The sequence below is a fragment of the Chionomys nivalis genome, chromosome 3, assembly GCF_950005125.1.
Source record: "Chionomys nivalis chromosome 3, mChiNiv1.1, whole genome shotgun sequence".
Taxonomy (NCBI): Eukaryota; Metazoa; Chordata; class Mammalia; order Rodentia; family Cricetidae; genus Chionomys; species Chionomys nivalis.
Window position 1 is genome coordinate 74,948,338 of NC_080088.1, and position 18,221 is coordinate 74,966,558.

Here is an 18,221-nt window from a genome sequence, read left to right on the forward strand (position 1 = left end):
AATCTGACCTGGCTCCACTTCCTTGGCCCTTTGTTGGTGGTCCTCATTTTCTGTGCAGTCTGCCAAGTCCCCTCAGGTCTGATCACCACTGCCATAGTTACACAGGTCTACAAAGAACCAGGACAGGCTAGGACTTTGCAGGGTCACCTCTAAGCCCAAGGGTGCTCCACCATTCTTCAGGTGCAAGGATGCTGCTCTGTTGCCTCACCAGGCCTCAGCTCTCATTCTTACACTCTGTGCCATTACTTGGCCACTTGCCTACCCGCTGCCCCAGTCAAGTCGCTTAGTACTGAGTACTGAGTTGGAGTCTAACATGAAAAGATCCTACAGTTAGGTGAGGCAGGGCTCCTGTACCAGTGACACGGACCTGCTGGCCACATTGCTTTGGTAATCAAGCTAAATTAGTTTCCTACTAAGCTGCTAGTAACCAGTCTTGACAGAACTGGAGAGGGCTGGGCCTGGGAATACGCAGTGTACCTTACATAGGATGCTTCTTTTACTGGATGGATGGCCTAATGCCTTCTTGTCTGACCCGTGAGGGGTCCTTTAGGTCACTTATTTACACTGGTGGCTTCTGTCTGACCCATTTATACTTTATGTCTACCTAAGCTTTGCCCTAGAACTGGAAGCCTAACCTTATGGAAAAACCTTGCGTAAGATATTCTGTTTATTAAGATGTAAGGCACAATTTCAAAATGTCAGTATTTCAAAGTCAAATATTTCAGTAGAAAAGAAGCCCGAAGATTGATACAGACCTGGTGTGGGCATGGTGAGTCGGGAGGCCGTACTGACAAGACACTTCGGGGACTGTCGAGCCTGGGTTGTCCCTCCTGTCATCCGGCCCCATGGCACACGGCCTACCAAGCACGGCAACTTATAGCTGACCTTCATCTTCTGCTTTTCTTCCAGGTGGGCCATTGTTGGGCTGACGGACCAGTGGGTGCACGACAAGATCACTCAGTAAGGAGGATGCCCTCAGTTTGGGGGACAGTTCTGTGCTATGTGGTAGCCCCTGTGTCACGAGGAGATGGTAGGCAATGTCATTGAAAAGCTTATGGAGAAGGAGGAGAAGGGTGGCTCTTCTCCTTGCCTGGGCTCTTGGATGCAGTACCAGTTCTCTGTCTTTACTTCTGGCCTAGCTTGACCTCCTTCTCACCCTGTGAAGTCCACTGGGTGGAGCCAACAATGGGAGGAAGGACTTGTTTGACTTATTATTCTGTGTCCTAGAGGCAGGCAATAAGAAGTAGCTCATGCGTGTTAGAGGTTCGGGGAGACGTGGATGCATGGAAGAAGTAATGAAAGAGAAAGTGAAGTCCTAGGGGTCCTGGCAGGGAGTATGGGTTTGCTCTCAAAAGGTAAGCAGGGTTAAGAAGGGCCAGTCCTCTGTGAGTGTGGTGGGCTCCCTTCTGCTGGACTCTATGAAAGTAATAGCTCTCTGCCTCCTGTAGGCAGTTCAGCCTCCCAGATACCAAGTAGGACATGAATGAACAGACCAGGCCTGCGGTTCTAACCCTCTTTGGGAGACCGCACGAATGTCCCTAAGCATCGCCTTCAACTGCTCACCTTCCTTGCGCAGTTTTCGGAATCCCCCACTGTGTATAAGGCCTTCTAGGTAGCCCAGAAAGTTTAAAGAACTCAAGCTGAAGTCACAGTTCTGTTGCTTGGGTTGCCTCTTTGAGCCGGCCTCCGGCCTTGCTCTGCCTCAGTCCTTCCCTGTTAAGGATGGCGTGGAGATGTGTGGAAGTTGGTTCAGCAGTAAGAGCTGCTCTTATGGAGGACTTGAGTTTAGTTCTCAGCACGGCACCCGTGTTGGGAGGCTGCAGGCACCCCTACAGATACATTAAAAACAAATAGTTTTGTTTAAAAAGGATAGCATAGGGAAAGCATGTGAGTGACATTTAGAAATGACAATGCATACAGCATCAGGAACTTCCCTGCTGGTAGCCTCAGATGAGACCTTCTTGTCGCCATCATGGTTTGTGGCCCATCCCAGTGAGGTCTGCCTACCCCATCCGCACTTGCTGGTGATACATGTGCTGCTCTGCTTTCTGTGTGGGTCATTGCTTGTATGGCTGGTAGCCGGCCCCCTCCATGATGCTCACAAAAGGTGTCTTAATACCTCAAGATGGGAGATAGCCTGGCCAGAGGCTACCCTGCCCTTCTCTCTCTGTTGTCAATCCCTGGCTGGCTGGTTTATACCTAAACAAGCTTCCTCGGTCCTCATTCAGGAACAGCTGTTTGGTGGGAGGCTCCTGAGTTGGGGAAAGAGCTGGCTCAGCCTGTCATGCTTTCTTCCAGAATGAAGTATGTGACTGACATTGGTATCCTGCAACGTCACGTGTCCCGGCATAACCACCGGAATGAGGCGGAGGAGAACACGCTCTCTGTAGACTGCACCCGGATCTCCTTTGAGTATGAGTATCTTTGCAGCTCGGCGCCTTGGGTCTGAGACAGCACTCGCCACTTGCATGTTGCTCAGTAGGTGCTTTCTGCTCCTTCACTATGGTGATAGAGCTGCCCCTGTCCTCCTATAAGCAGTGTGTTTATGGTATATTTGTGGCGGACCGTGTCTGGGTCATGTGGGAGGCTACTGAGAGCTGAAACAAAGTGGACAGCTTTGCCCAGTCCCTGGGCCCCAGGACTGGGAAGGAGGGGCACTGATGAGGACAAGAAACACCAAGTATCCAATGGAGCAGTAGCAAGGCACCAGCAAGACTGCAGAGTTAGCCTGATCCCTGTAGAGGAGACCCTGTGATGGGGTCCGTGTGTACTCAAGGGGCTGTAGTTGGTGAAGGGCCAGTTCAGGAAGGGATGGAGAAAGGGCTTTAAGAATAGGGAGAATTGGGCTGGGGTAGGCAGACCGTGGCAACAGACCAAAATAGTAACTGGACTGCTTACTCTGTTTCTCATGGTATATGGGGCTGTGACCATAGTAGCTGGCTGTCGAACTCTGCATCTTGTCTGTCAAAGAGAGAAAATGGTGCATGGTGCAAAAGGAGGAAATGATTCAACTTCAGGTGCTCCCTCCATGAATCAGGCAGCTCTGGTATCTGCCGCTCTCAAGCAGCCCCCAACATAGATATGCAGAAAGGCCCCAACAAAAGATTCCCACAAACAGGGCTGTCCATTGAGAATTCTGGTGGGTCCATACCAACCAAAAGATATAAGCCACTGATGGCTCCAAGCAGGTAGTGGGCAGTGGGTACCACATGTGCTCCTTGACCTTGGACCCAGCCTCCGCCTGGCGCTGTACCAGCACTGGTCCCTCCACGAAAGCCTGTACAACACCAGCTACACTGCAGCCAGGTTCAAGCTCTGGTCTGTACATGGGCAGAAGCGACTCCAGGAGTTCCTTGCAGACATGGGGTGAGTGCTGCCCTGGCCTGTAGCTTCTTACCCTGCCCCTGCCCTGTTGTGACTTACTTGGATGGACAGTACAGCTCCTCCTCCGTGTCCTGGTGTGTGGTCTGAATGCAGTGTCAGGGCACCCCTGGCGGGCAGGCACCGTGACCCCGTGAAGCCTCCTCCCTGCTCTGGTGTCTGAGTCTCATTCACACAGATGCTCTCTCCAGGCTTCCATTGAAGCAAGTGAAACAGAAGTTCCAGTCCATGGATGTCTCCTTGAAGGAGAATTTACGGGAAATGATTGAAGAATCTGCAAATAAATTTGGGTAAATGCTTTTCTGGATTATGCCTCTTAAAGATAGGGCTTCTGCTTTAGCCGTCTTCCTATACTGATGCAAAGATAAGAAAAAACCCCAAGAATGTGCAAACTATTATGACTAACTCAAACTTGACTGTTTCTGAAGTTTCTTTTTTGTTTGTTTGTTTGTTTGTTTGTTTGTTTGGGGGTTTTTTAGATTGATTTATTTATTTATTATGTATACAATGTTCTGTCTGCATGTGTGCCTACATGCCAGAAGAGGGCACCAGATCTCATTACAGATGGTTGTGAGCCACCATGTGGTTGCTGGGAATTGAACTCAGGACCTCTGGAAGGAAAGTCAGTGCTCTTAACCTCTGAGCCATCTCTCCAGCCCTGTTTCTGAAGTTTTGAGTTCTTGGATTCAGTTTTTCTTGGACTGAAAAGATGGAGAGATGGCTCAGTGGTTTAAGAACACTGATTATTCTTTCAGAGGACCTGAATTCAATTCCCAGCACCTACATGGCAGCTCACAACTGTGTGTAACTCCAGTTCCTGGGTTTCCAACATTCTTATAAAATAAAAAAAAAAAATACAGGCAGGCAAAACACAAATGCACATAAAATGAAAGTAAATATTTTTTTTTTCTTAAAGTGCGCACTGCCCTTCCAGAGGACCTGAGTTCCAGTTCCTGGCATTGTGGCCAATGGCTCATAATTACTTGTAACTCCAGCTCCAGGGGATTCTATATCCTCCTCTGGCCTCTTTGGGCATATATACAAATAGATACACATTCACATAATAACTTTACAAAAATTATTTAAAAAAATAAACTAAAATGCACTTTCTTAAACTGCCCTTAATGTTTAGAGTTTTTCTTTTTCTTTCTTCTTTTTTTTTTTTTTTTTTTGAGATAGGGTCTCCATATAGTTCTATATAGCTTAGAATTTAGAATTCATTTGTAGACTCAGACTCACAGAGATCCACCTGCCTCTGGCTCCTGAGTGCACCACACGCCTGGCATGTGTAAGATCTTTAAATCCCTGGACTGTGATGTAGACAGACTACTGGAATCAGAAGTCAGGCACCACTGAGGCCCTGTGCCTGGGGGCTCCTGCCCAGCCAGCTAACATTAGGACACAGACAAGAATCCTGCTCACCTCAGGCCTGATGGGTATGTACTACTCATCCCTAGACCAGCCAAGAACTGAGGTCAGGACAGTTGGCTGCAGGGGCTGGGTGTTCTAGTCTACCTCACCCTCTAAGCATTGGTCGCATTCTTGGGAACCTGTGAGGAGCTTTAGGGTGATCTGGACAAGTTGAGAGTGACAGCCACATTGCTTCCTCCCTTGACAGGATGAAGGACATGCGTGTGCAGACTTTCAGCATTCATTTTGGGTTCAAACATAAATTCCTGGCCAGCGACGTAGTCTTTGCCACCATGTCTCTGATGGAGAATCCTGAGAAGGATGGCTCAGGGACAGACCACTTCATCCAGGCTCTCGATAGCCTCTCCAGGTAATGGGCGTGATCCGGGCAGCCATCCTTTGGCCCTAGTCCCACACTGCACGGAAGATCAATAACAAGGATGCCCTGGGCATGAGAATGGCTTTCCTACGGCAACCACAGAGAGCAAGCTGTTGTTCCTAAGCTGCCGGCCCTGCTCCAGGTTCATCACTTCTTGGGTCCCTTTTTGTATTTTTTTGAGATAAAGTCTCTGTAGCTCAGGCTAGCATCACATTTAATGCATAGCCCAGGCTGGCCTCAAATTCACGGTCCTTTTGCCCTACCCTCCCAAGAGCTGCAATTGAGTCTTTTCATTCCCTTTTTGCTTGTCTTCTTTTCTCGTATGCCTTCTGACTCTGTTAAGACATTGTTATTTGCCCGGCGGTGGTGGCACGCCTTTAATCCCAGCACTCGGGAGGCAGAGGCAGGCGGATCTCTGTGAGTTCGAGGCCAGCCTGATCTACAAGAGCTAGTTCCAGGACAGGAATCAACAACAACAACAACAAAAAACTACGGAGAAACCCTGTCTCGAAAAATCAAAAAAATAAAAATAATAAAAAAAAGACATTGTTATTCACTCTTGTTTTTCTTCTAATTCTTCATTTTCAATTCTTTTTTTTTTTTTTTTTTTTTTCGGGTTTTCGAGACAGGGTTTCTCTGTAGCTTTGGAGCCTGTCCTGGAACTAGCTCTTGTAGACCAGGCTCGCCTCGAACTCCCAGCCTGCCTCTGCCTCCCAAGTGCTGGGATTAAAGGTGTGTTCCACCACCGCCCGGCTTTCATTTTCAGTTCTTTTACTTCTAATTCTCTGGTTAATATATCTTGAAGTAGGACATTCCAGTTTTGGTGTTTTGGAGTTGTGACTTTCTGGTACACTTGTATGTCAGAGGTGATCTTATACTGTTCCTCATTTTGTTATTTGTTGATTTTTGCTTGTTTGTTTAGTTTGTTTGTTTACTTGCTAATTTGTTTTGAGGGTCTCACTGTGTATTCCCAGTTGGTCTGGAACTAGCTTTATAGACCAGACTGGACTCAAAGTCACAGACATTTGCTTGTTTCGGCCTCCCAAGTACTGGGATTAAAGGTGTGCACCACCATATTCAGCTTGATGCTTCTCTGTTTTTAATATTGACTTCATGGGGACTGGACCATAATACTCTATTTATGTAAATATTATAAATTTAATTCCATAGGTTTTTACAAAAAGGCTAAATCAGATTGCTTTTCTAACTTAATAGAATTGTTGTTTCCGTTGGTTTTGTGCAAGGACAAAAAAATGGGACCCTGCCTTTTGGGTTTCCTCAGTCTCTTCTCTCTTCTCTTCTCTCCTCTCCTCTCCTCTCCTCTCCTCTCTCTTCTCTCTCTCTAAATAAGTAGTTTTATTGAGATATAGTTCTTGTGATGTCAGACCTTTTCTTATTAAAAATATATGGTGCAACCATAAGTAGTGGTGCCTACTTGTAATCCCAGAACTCAGGAGGTAGAGGCAGGAACCTCAAAAGTTGAAAAATAGCCAGTTTGGGCAATATAGTGAGATCCTATCCTAAAAAAACAACACACACGTACAGCACACCCCAAAGAAAAGCATGCACAACAGCCAGCACTGTGCAGTTTTCGAGCTTCTTCATTGTCCCAGAAGCTCTGCACCCCTTAGCCATCACCACCCAGCCCACCTAGCCCTGAGCAACCGCTTCTGCAGATTGCTCTCGAGCTTTTGTATGATGTGCAGTGTGTAGTTCTTCACATCTGGCTTCTTTCACTTAGTGTAGTGGTTATAGTGTCTATGCTATAGCTTATATAAGGACTTCTCTTTGTTGTAAATCATATTCCACTGGATGAATATGCCACATTTTATGTGCCATTTCATTAGCTGATAGCCGTGGGTTTCTTCCTTCTGACGATCTTCTGTAATCTTGTGCAGGTTTTTGTGTAGTTGTATTTCACATCTTTTGCTGGAGTGGAATTGTGGGGTTATGTGTGCTCTTGTTTAACCTTCTGAGGAACTGCCGTGCTGTTTTCCATGATAGCTGCTCCAGTCGCAGCAGCAGTGTAGGAAGGATGCAGTTTCTCCATCTTTACCAACACTTGTGGTCTGTGATTTGAAGTGGTTTGTGTCTGACTGAGGCTAATGATGTAGAGCATCCTTCCATGTATTGATGGGCCATTTGTGCAGCTTGTTTGAAGTGCCACAGTCTATTCAAATCTCCCATTTGTAAGTTAGGTATTAATTTTGATGGTGTCCAGATCATCTGATTTTCCTTTTGCTTCTTGTGCTTTGGGTGTTGTTGTTAAGGATCCATTCTAAATCCAAATCACAAAAATTTCACGTTTTTTTACTGTTCAGTGTATTACATAATTCTAGCTCTTATACTGGGTATATGACTCTTTGGAGGTTAATTTTTGTGGTTAGCACAAAAAGGCATACAACAACTTTATTCTTTTTAAAACTTTATTCCTACATTTATTTATTGTCTGTGCACGTGGATGCCACAGTATGTGTGCCTGAGGTCAGAGGACAACTTGCAGGATTTGGTTCTTTCCTTCCACCATTTGGGTTCCAGGATTGATCTCAGGTCATTGGGTTTTTTTGGTTTTGTTTTTTTAAATAATTTATTTAAGGGGCTGGAGAGATGGCTGAGTGGTTAAGAGCGTTGCCTGCTCTTCCAAAGGTCCTGAGTTCAATTCCCGGCAACCACATGGTGGCTCACAACCATCTGTAATGAGGTCTGGTGCCCTCTTTTGGCCTGCAGATATACACACAGACAGAATATTGTACACATAATAAAAATAAATATTAAAATTATAATAATAATAATTTATTTAACTTTATTTTATGTGCATTGATGCGAAGGTGTCATACAGGATACCCTGAAACTGGAGTTACAGACAGTTATGAGTTGCCATGTGGGTTCTGGGAATTGAACCCAGGTCCTCTGGAGGAACGGGCAGTGCTCTTAACCACTGAGCCATCTCTCCAGCCCCCAGGTCATCGGGTTTTATACTCACTAAGCCATCTCAATGACTTCCAACTTTATTTTGTTAATGTGGACACCTATCTTTCCTAGGAATATTTGTTTTTTAAATTTTTTTCTTTTACCATTGAATTATTTTAACACTTGTGTTAAAAATCAGTTGGCCATAAGCATAAAGATGTTTTTTAGACTGTTGGTTCTCTATCATCATCTAAATGTTAACCTTATGCCAGTACCATGTTGTTTTGATTACTGTAACTTTGTAGTGAGTTTGAAACTAGAAAGCATGACTTCCATATTTTTCTTTTTTCTTTTTTTTTTCTTCTAGACAGGGTTTCTCTGTGGCTTTGGAGCCTGTCCTGGAACTAGCTCTTGTAGACCAGGCTGGTCTCAAACTCCCAGAGATCCGCCTGCCTCTGCCTCCCTAGTGCTGGGATTAAAGGCGTGCGCCACCACCGCCCGGCTCCCATTTTTTTCTTTAAAGGATTATCTTTGCTATTCTAGGTAACTTGAATTTAACCTTAGGATCAGCAGCCAGCAGTTCCTGAAGGTCTTCCATTACTATTTTCCATTCCTGTTTTCAATCTCTAGATCCTTCAATTTCAAGCCCAGGTCTTGAATTTGATATGTAGCTAAGGATGACCTTAAATTTCTAGTCCTCCTGACTCTACCTCCCAACCACTGGGATTCCAGGCATGCACTGCTTCACTTGGCTGAATGGTGCCTGATTAACTTTATACTCAGTTTGTGAAAAATTTGAGGTATTATTCTTGTGCGTATACGAGCATGGTGGGTGGAGATGTGTGTGGAAGACAGCTTTGTGGAGTCTGTTCTCTTCCAATTCTGAGGATCGAGCTCAAGTTGCCAAGCTGGTGCAGCAAGCACCTTTATTTCCTGAGTCATCTCACCAGCCCCATCTCTTGGTGATTTTGACATAAATGTTTGGATGTTTTCTCATTGCTACCACATAGAGATACAAGCAATTTTTGTGTATTTATCGTGTACCCTGTGCCTGCAGCCTTGCTGAACTCATTAGTCTGACATTTTTGTGGACTCTTTGAGCTTTTGGGTGGGAAAGATCACATACAGGTCAGTCCTCCGTCAGCAGTGTAATCCTGCGCATGCCTTCTGCCTGTGCCTTTCCTCTTGCTTTTTAATGCTGGGGTTACACCGAGGGTCTTGCGCATGCTAAGCATGTGCTGCCTGAGCACATACTCAGCCCCATCCTTTCATTTTCTTACCGTTTCTCTCCTGCTCTCTTGTCCACTGTCCTCTTAAAGGGCAGTGTAGACAGAAGCTCTGGGAGGACTTTTGGAGCTACACTGCTCTGACTCTTCAACCTCTACCAAGTTCTCCTGCTCTGTCGCATGGCTCTGTGTAGTTTACTGTGTCCTGTTACACTTACGTGCTGTTGAATAGGGCAGAACTCTCCTCAGTTTTGTTATCTAACATCCAGTTGCCTGGAGTTTTCATTGCTTGACTCCAAGCACCCACAGTGATGCTGGCTGTGTGACAGATTTCTGTCACTTTTCTTGTATCTTGGAGTTTATGGTGGTCCCTTGTTCTTTTGTTTTCCTGCAAGTTTAGAACCTAAGTGTTTGCTTTTTATAATCTAGTTGCTCTGTTTTGTTGTTTGGTTTGGTATATTTTTTTTCTAGAATTTTTTAAAATTTTATTTTACATGTATGAGTGTTTTGCCTACATATCTGTATGCGCACTACATGCATGCTTGGTGCCTACAAATGTCAGAAGAGAGCGTAAGATTCCCTAGAACTGACTTGTAAACAGCTGTGGACCACCGCGTAGATACTGGGAATCAAACTCAGGTTCTCTGCAAAATCAGATGGGACTCGTAACTAATGAGCCAACTCTCCAGCTCCTGTTTGAAGATTTAATTTAATTGCTTCCTTTCTTCATGTCCATTTTCTGCCCCTTCCTCTCCCCAGGTCTCTCAATAAGTAGTCTCTTTGTGTGTGTATGTGTGTGCATGGTGTCTTCTTCATTAACTTCACTTTAGTTTTGAGACAGGGTCTCTCGCTGAACCTGTAACTTGCTAGTTCAGCCAGCTGGCTAGCCACACAAGTCCCAGCAACCTATTGTCTCTGCCTCCCCAGTGCTAGAGTTATAAGCATGTGCCCACTGTATCTGGCTTTTTACATGGGCGCTGGGGATGGAATTCAAATCTTCACACTCATGTGGTAAGTACTTCTGACTGAGCCCCCATATCATCTCTTACTCCTTCTTTCCTGGAGAGCCTGCACCTCTGCCTTCCTACCCTGGCTTGGACCTGCAGCTGTTGAAGCCTGCTGCCTGCTCTCCCCACAGTTGTGTATGAGCACAATTTCAGATAACCTTCAGGGGAAGGGTGCACATGTAGTAGTAGGCATCTGCATCCTTTGTCACGCAATGCCCTTTTCTACCCTCAAATGATCTTTGGTTTCATTAAAGGTAGTTTTCTGTTGACTATAGATTCCATTGTGCCCTTCCTCCAGCAACTAACATTGCTAATAAAAGTGGGAGTCCTTTTGATTTTTGGTTGTTCTTGTTCTTTAATTTTTACTTGTTTATTTATCTTTCTGTATCTCTCAGGCTGCTCTCAAATTTATGATTCTCCTTTCTTGGCCTCCCAAGTGCTGAGGCTGCTGTCTGTGCCATCACATCCATTTTGATTATTGTTTCGTTGCAATGACCAATCCTGCCCCCTGACAGATACTCTCACGATCTGCTCTAGCTCATTTCCCCCATTGTGCTCAGTTTGCAGACAAGTCACTTCAGTTCGTGGACCCTGCTCTGCAGCTCCACAGTTGCTTCTTTAGTTTCTGGACCCTCCAGCATCGGTGCTTCTTAGTTGTGTTCTGTCTTCCCAGAAAGATGTCCCGTTGTATGTTTTTGCTTTGTATTTTCCATGGGTTTATTTCATTACGGATCTTGAGGTAGCTTTTCTTATCTTTGTTCTTTAGCATTTGACTAAATGTTTTATTTCTTCCCAAAGTGTTCATTTCTGCCAACACTTCCTGGTTTCTGGCCTTTTTTCATAGTATCCTGTTCTTGTTATAGGAAGGTTATGGTCACCCAGATCTCTCAGAACATGATGGAGTCGTTTTAGTTTCATTTGTTCTCTGACCATCTGTTTCCTTCGGGATCATTTTCTTTTTAAGGCCATAAGTTTTTCTCAAATAATCTGATATGTTTTGTATTTAGGAAGGAAGCTATGGCATCTTGGCTGAGCCCTGCGTGTTTGGACATAACTTGTTGTGCATAGAGGTTTTGCTTGAAGGCCAGCCTTTTCGAAAGAGCTCATTTAAAATATTCAGAGGGGAACATTCTCTTTTGGGAAAGAAGAATAAAAGGTGCGGGAATCTTTACGCTTCCTTCACTGCTTGCCTAAGTCTGCACTATTGGAGCCTCCAGGAACACTCTTGGGTCCTCCCTATGGGAACCTTAGATTCCATATTGCTTTGTAGCTCGGGCTGGCCTTGGAATGACAGTTTTCCTGAGTGTGGGATTACAAAGTGCACCACCATACCCATTAGTCTTCTGTCCTTTGATCCCAGAATCTTGAGTCTCTTACTCCAGCACTGTCTATACATATTTTTGTTCCTTCCTTTCATGTCAAGAGAGAAAGAAGATAGTTTTTGTTGTTTGTTTGTTTGTTGCTTTGTTTTTTTTTTTTAAACGGGGTTTCTCTGTGTAGCCCTGGCTATCCTGGAACTCACTCTGTAGACCAGGCTGGTCTTGAACTCAGAGATTTGCCTGCCTCTCCCTCTGAGTGCTGGGATTAAAGGTGTGTGTTACCACCACCACCTGGCTGAGAAGATAAATTCTTATCCCTAAACCCCTTCTTGAACCAGAATCAAAGTTTATATAACATTGGTATTTTGGCAGTGGTACTCAACAAGCAGCATGTAAGCCCGTTATCTGTCCTGTTTCAGGAGTAATCTGGACAAGCTGTACCTTGGTCTGGAGCTCGCCAAGAAGCATCTGCAAGCTACCCAGCAGACCATTGCCAGCTGCCTCTGTACCAACCTTGTCACCTCCCAGGGCCCTTTCCTCTACTGCTCACTCATGGAGGTTAGGCTCCCCTACACATGCAATGCCACACACACCTCCTAGAGACCTCCTCTGACTGTCTCTCTTCCCCTTCCAGGGCACTCCAGATGTTACACTGTTCTCCAAGCCAGCGTCCTTGAGTCTGCTCAGCAGACATCTGCTCAAGTCCTTTGTGCATTCGGTGAGGAGCTGGATGGGGTGGGAATGAGGTGGCAGCAGCACGGGTATAAGAGGGCAGGTACACGGGTTAAATATGGTAGATGATGGCCTGGAGTTACCCATGCTGTTCACCAGCTTGGGAACTGGGCATACTCCTTATGTTGGGCCATATTTTAACTCAGCTAATCTCTAGGAACCTTCCAGTTTCCTACAAGCTCTGGTATTATCACTCGTTATTCATGTCATTCAGCTGAATAGGGAGGGACACCCAGAAAGCTGTGCAACTGGGACTTAGGTTCATCTGTGGCAAATCAGGAAAAGAAGGAGTCACTCGTATAGACTTGCTTCCCAACAAAGGTTTGAGTGATGTCTCTGTAGATTTGTGGCCCTATACCTTTCTTAGAACGCATTCTAACTCAGTTGGTATTTAGACAGATGCTAAGCCAGCTAGTAGAGGACTTCTAGGTAGGGAAGCAGAGAAGATGGCTCCTGATAACTCCAGCTGTCAGTCTGCTTCAGGGTGAGGGGTAGGAGACTTACACTGACTCAGCCAGTGAAACAGAGAAGCTGACGTTCTGAAGATGACCTAGTGCTGTCTTCCTGGGCCTCGCTCCTCAGTCTTAGCAGTCTGCTCACGGCTATCTTATGAAGACTGGGGCTATAGCTCAGTGGTGGAGCCTTCCTAGTGTATGTGAGGCCCTGTCAGGATATCTGATCCCCAGCCCTGGAAAGAATTCTTTTGAGAAATTTGTAAGAAACAAAACTTGTGTTTGTTGTGCCCTGACTTGGTGCAAGTGAAGTGTTGTGGAGGCATTGTATAGGCAGTGTAAGTGGCCTCGATGATTGCAGTGTATTCAGGGGCACGCATAGATTACAGCGGTACAGTGTTTTCATGAGAGATATGACAGTCTTGGATTCGGGTATCCGTAGAAGTCCTAGAACCAATCTCTTCACCTGCTAGGAATGGCAAAAATGTCAAGATGAACTGGACCAAACAGGAGCTTTGCAGTCCTGGTAGCTTTGTTCACATCTTGACCTCATGTATTAGTTGTGAGAAAGAGCTCTGACCCCCGCACCTCCATTTCCTCATCTGTAGAAGGCTGCCACTTCACAGGGCCTAGTTAGTTATCAGACGTTGCCTCAAGAGCCCCCAGCTGGGCTAGTTCACATCCTAGGTCGTATCTTAGTCCTACATAAGCCAAGCAGCTAAGTGGTCACCTTGATGATGTTGTTAGAGCTGTCGGTGTGTCACTGAGAGAGACCTCACCACCTCTACCCTAACTGTGTGCAGGAGGGACCCACGAGATGTGAGTGCATGAATGAGTTTCAAACAGGAAGCCCTGAGAGAGGAAGAAGAATAGAACAAGGCAGGGGTGTTGGGAGGGGCTCCTAGAGACCTGGAAGAGGTGATGGAAGGAAAGCCAGGGCTGAGTCCCTACAAGGCCTAGCGAGGGTGCTAAGAGGGTTGGGCCCATAGATAACTGGGAGGTTAAGAGCCCAAAGGTCAAGTTGGAATTGTAGCACATCCTCTGGTGATTGCACCCTGTAAGCATTAGGGGGAGCCTGATGGTATCAGTTTTTAGGTCCTGAGCCATGTGGCCCACGCTGCAGTGCTGAGAATGACTGTGCTGTGACTGAGAGTGCCCCTGTCTCCATAGACAAAGAATCGACGCTGCAAGCTGCTGCCCTTGGTCATGGCTGCCCCCCTGAGCATAGAGCAGGGCACGGTGACCGTGGTGGGCATCCCCCCAGAGACTGACAGCTCAGATAGAAAGAAGTGAGTAGCTTCTCCTTGCCCTGGGTGTGTCAGTGCATTGGCCCACCAGCTCTGCTGAGCCTGAGTGCCATTCGCCCTTCGTTGTCTGTCACAGGGACAGACTTGGGAAGGGTGTTGTCTGTGGTCTGTCTCCCCACATGTCTGTCCTATACCTATAGCTTTTTTGGTCGGGCATTTGAGAAGGCAGCAGAAAGTACCAGCTCTCGGACTCTACATAACCACTTTGACCTCTCAGGTGAGTATCTCTGCCCCATGGCCACACGTCTGCCTTCACTCTCTCTAAGCCAGCACTGGCCCTGGACTTAGGCAAGCTGGTAGTGACGGTACCGAGCCAGCAGCCCTCTCGGCCTACCAAAACAGTCCTCGGTGAGCTGCTCTCAGCTTGGGAGCTACAAGCCCGAATACAGCCTTACTGCCCTGCTCTGCAAATCATTTCCCACCCCTGAAGGGCAGGCTGTGATGACCCTGGAGGCCACTCATCCATCTCCCTCGTGTGGACAAGGAAACAGCACACCCTGTTGTGACCTAAGGCGGGCAGCGTGAAGAGCCCTACCTGAGGCCGCAGCACTGTACCTGTGGGGCGGTCCAACATCTGTCACGCTGCAGGTGTTGGTTAGTCAGAGAATGGCTTCACCACATAGCAGCACAAGACATAGTTTTGTTTTTTCATTCTTTTTTTTCATTTTTGCTATATCATCTAAGCTGCCCTTGTTCTCATAACTTTCTTGCCTCAGCCTTCCAGTGCGGAGATTACAAGTGCTGTATCTTGTTTGTCGGTTCAGTTGAATGGTTTTGTTGCCTTGACTTTGTTTTGTTTGTTTAGGTATTGATTTTTTTGTTTTTGTTGTTGTTGTTTGTTTTTGTTTTGTTTTGTGAGGCAGGTTCTCTCTACAAAGCTCTGGCTATCTTGAAGCTCCCTACATAGACAGGGCTAGCCTTGAACTCAGAGATTCACCTGTACCTGCCTCTGTCTCCTGAGTGCTGGAACTAAAGGCAATACCATTGTCCCTAGCTTGTTATCTTATTTTTGAGACAGGGTCTCACTGTGTAGATGAGGCTGCCTCAAACTCATAGAGACCTTCCTGCCTCTGCCTGCCAAGTGCTGGGATTAAAGGCCTGTGCCACCACCACCTGGCTACCTCAGCATTTTATCCACGTCTTTAAGAAAGGACATTGCGTTATCACTCTCTGATTCCCTAACACTGACTTGTATTCAGGTTGCCTGCACTGTCTCAGTCAGGCTTCTTTGTGCCAGGCAGCTGTAGCCGTGGCACTGTGGGGTTGGTCCATCTTGAGCACTAGGTCCTGCTTTCTGCTTGAGATACAGGCAGGTTGACCACAGCCTACCTTTATACACAGGGAGGGTTTGGGTTGGAAGATCCCTGGCTTCTCCTGGGGATTGGAGGGCCTAGGTAGGGAGTGTGGAAGTAGCTGTGGTCAGTTCCTGCCTGATAGGCAAGGCTTTGCACTCCTGGGGAGTTGGCCAACAGCATGGAACATCCTGCAATGTCCCAAACCAGCCCTAACCAGGCTCTGGCATCATTTCATCGTGCCTGCCTGAATCTGTCTGCCCTTTAGAACAGAAGTAGTTCGTATTATGTCCTCTGCAGAAGACAACGCTGAAGCTGAGGCACAGGACAAAGCAGGTCTGATGTGGCCTGCACTACTGTGGGAACAGGCATTGATGCCAATCCCTGTCCACGTCTGTATCAAAGCTGTCTCGTGCCTTGTGTCCCCTCTGCTGGTTGACATTGTTGACCCTTGTATGCCCAGGAGTCCTTGCAGGACAAGGCTCTGGCCTTTCCACAGAGCAGCCAGCAGGTCTGAAGTGGGAGTATAGTGGGAAAGAGGTGAACTCCAATACTGCAGAGCCTTCCAGGCCTGGCTGTGGAATGTGATGGAGAGTTGTCGGCCTGAGGGAGGAGGGGGAGTTCGTGTATGAGGCCTTGTTTCTCACTCCTCCCCGCTCACAAGATGTTTTCCTTTCATTACTTCAGTAATTGAGCTGAAAGTCGAGGACCGGAGCAAGTTCCTGGATGCTCTCGTGTCTCTGCTGTCCTGAGGGTAAGCCAGGGTGGACAGCCCTTGGGTCTCAAGCCGACTCCTGCTTTGTCTCCCTCAACAGAGACTTTTACTTGTGTTTCAGATCAGAGCAGGGTCTGGAGATTTTTCCCAGGAATGTCCTAAGAATTCTAGCAGGGCCACAGTGGAGCACTTCTGAGAAAGCCTAATTTCATTAAATACCTTTGACCTCTCAGAACAACCTCAAATTTTCTCTCTAATGCCCACACCATGGGGCTGTGCATCATGTGTGATTACCCCAGTGCAAGCCCCAGTGGTCACCCAGTTTCTTACAGCCACAAGCCCCAGGCTGGAGCCTACAGAAGTGGCACTCTGAGCCTTTCTGCACTCAGTCTTTAGTAAGAATAAGAAAGGAAGCTATTGGCAACTGCCTGGCCACAGAACATGAAATGCTGGCTCTGCGTGAGCCTTCAGCTGCGGACAGCTGTCCTGAGAGACCTACTGCATGTGGCCCAAGACGGCTCCCTTGGGAAGCCCTCACTGTTTTCCACATGACCCTTCTTTTTGAGGAACCATGTGTTCCTATGCCTGTGTAGCCATCTCAGCCTGTTTGACCAGGCAGCCTTTCCAAGGCTCTCACACGAGAAACAGCTCAGTCTGGAGCTGCCCTGTCCTTGTTAAAGTCTGAGCTGTAGGGGACTACAGTGGCCTCATGAGTCTTAGGAACTTCATTCGATCAGAGTAGCCTGAGCATTCAGGGTCATATTAAGGAAGGTGTCTAGACTGGACCAGGAAATTCTTGGTCAGACTTTCAGGTAGTCAGCAGCGACCTTCGGCTGTGTAAGTAAGTAAGTAATTAGTCTCACTCCAAAAAGGAGCCAACAGCACCCTTAGCCCACAGGTAGCCAGTGTGTACTGGGCTGTGGGGAGCAGCCCATGCCAGGACTGGGTGGAGGCAGACCTCCCTCCTGCACTGCGTCCGCAGCCCGGCTGTGTATGTGCCATCCAGCAGGGCTATAACTGGCAGGGGAAGGGGAAGAGGCTGCTGGGTGATGGGAAAGCAGTAGAGACTGACCAGGCAAGGGAGGCCCTGTACTCAAGCCATGAAGCTGCCCTGGCAGGATAAGTCAAGACCTTTCCAGACAAGGTCTACCAGGTGAGGAGGGTCCGGGTACTCTGATGGGGACAGTTGAGACTCTGTAAGAGGACAGCACACACCTCAGTAGACCTGCACCCTGCCACGGGAGCGGCTGAAAGTAGCAGCCCAGCACACACAGGAAGGCCTCGGTTCAGTCTGTTTGATGCGTGGGGAGAAAGGATGAATTGTGTGAAACCTTTTTTTTTCCTTCCAGAATCTGATTTCTCCAGAAGTGACCTCCTTTTCCTTATTTATATCACCTGGCCTCTAGTAGATTGCAAGATACATTTGATGTGTGGGACTATGTGGTTTTTAATAAAATAAAATGTTTGCTCCATTCCCTGTGTGCCTACTCTGAACCTTCTTGGGATTCAGGGCAGCCTTGTTCCTGTGTGCTGCCATTCTCTGTACCAGCAGGAAGTACAGAGACTTCTCTACTCAGCCCTAGGACCAGGTCTCCCTCGCCTGCTCTCCGGGCTTCCTAATTCAATGGGCAGAGGCTGGGCCGACCCTTCAGTACCTGCGATGACTGCTGCCCAGCAATGCCAGGAAGGACCGGACACTGCCTGCCAGACTATTTGTATCACCCTCTTGGCCACCCCTCCACCGTGGCCTTCAGCTTACCATGCAGGGCCTGCTCACATGCCTCGACCCTGCGCGTGCAGGGCCTGCTCACATGCCTTGACCCTGCCGGCATGCAGGGCCTGTTCACATGCCTCGACCCTGCCAGCATGCAGGGCCTGCACACATGCCTCGACCCTGGGCACCCTGGGTATGCCAGGCCTGCTCACATGCCTCGACCCTGCTGCTGTGCAGGGCCTGCTCACATGCCTCGACCCTGCCGGCGTGCAGGGCCACACTGCTTTGCTAATGGGGAAGTATGGGGGAAGGCCTCAGATCAAGGAGGGCTGACTGCCGTGGGTGCCTGAAGGGAAACACTGCCCCAGGCTCCTGTT

At 47.4% G+C, this 18,221-nt stretch overlaps 1 protein-coding gene across 1 annotated transcript in view; it reads left to right on the forward strand.

Moving 5' to 3' along the window:
- Nucleotides 1-17,599, forward strand: part of Cdc45 (cell division cycle 45) — a 36,979-nt gene extending 19,380 nt beyond the window's left edge. Inside the window, exons 9-19 of the mRNA XM_057764616.1 lie at nucleotides 910-960; nucleotides 2,299-2,418; nucleotides 3,235-3,366; nucleotides 3,573-3,671; nucleotides 5,000-5,161; nucleotides 12,052-12,190; nucleotides 12,267-12,350; nucleotides 13,987-14,105; nucleotides 14,264-14,340; nucleotides 16,103-16,169; nucleotides 17,480-17,599. Of these exons, the coding sequence (XP_057620599.1) occupies nucleotides 910-960; nucleotides 2,299-2,418; nucleotides 3,235-3,366; nucleotides 3,573-3,671; nucleotides 5,000-5,161; nucleotides 12,052-12,190; nucleotides 12,267-12,350; nucleotides 13,987-14,105; nucleotides 14,264-14,340; nucleotides 16,103-16,167 (1,048 nt within the window). The 3' untranslated portion in view covers nucleotides 16,168-16,169; nucleotides 17,480-17,599. The remainder of the gene's footprint in view (nucleotides 1-909; nucleotides 961-2,298; nucleotides 2,419-3,234; nucleotides 3,367-3,572; nucleotides 3,672-4,999; nucleotides 5,162-12,051; nucleotides 12,191-12,266; nucleotides 12,351-13,986; nucleotides 14,106-14,263; nucleotides 14,341-16,102; nucleotides 16,170-17,479) is intronic.
- The last annotated feature ends 622 nt before the right edge of the window (nucleotides 17,600-18,221 follow it).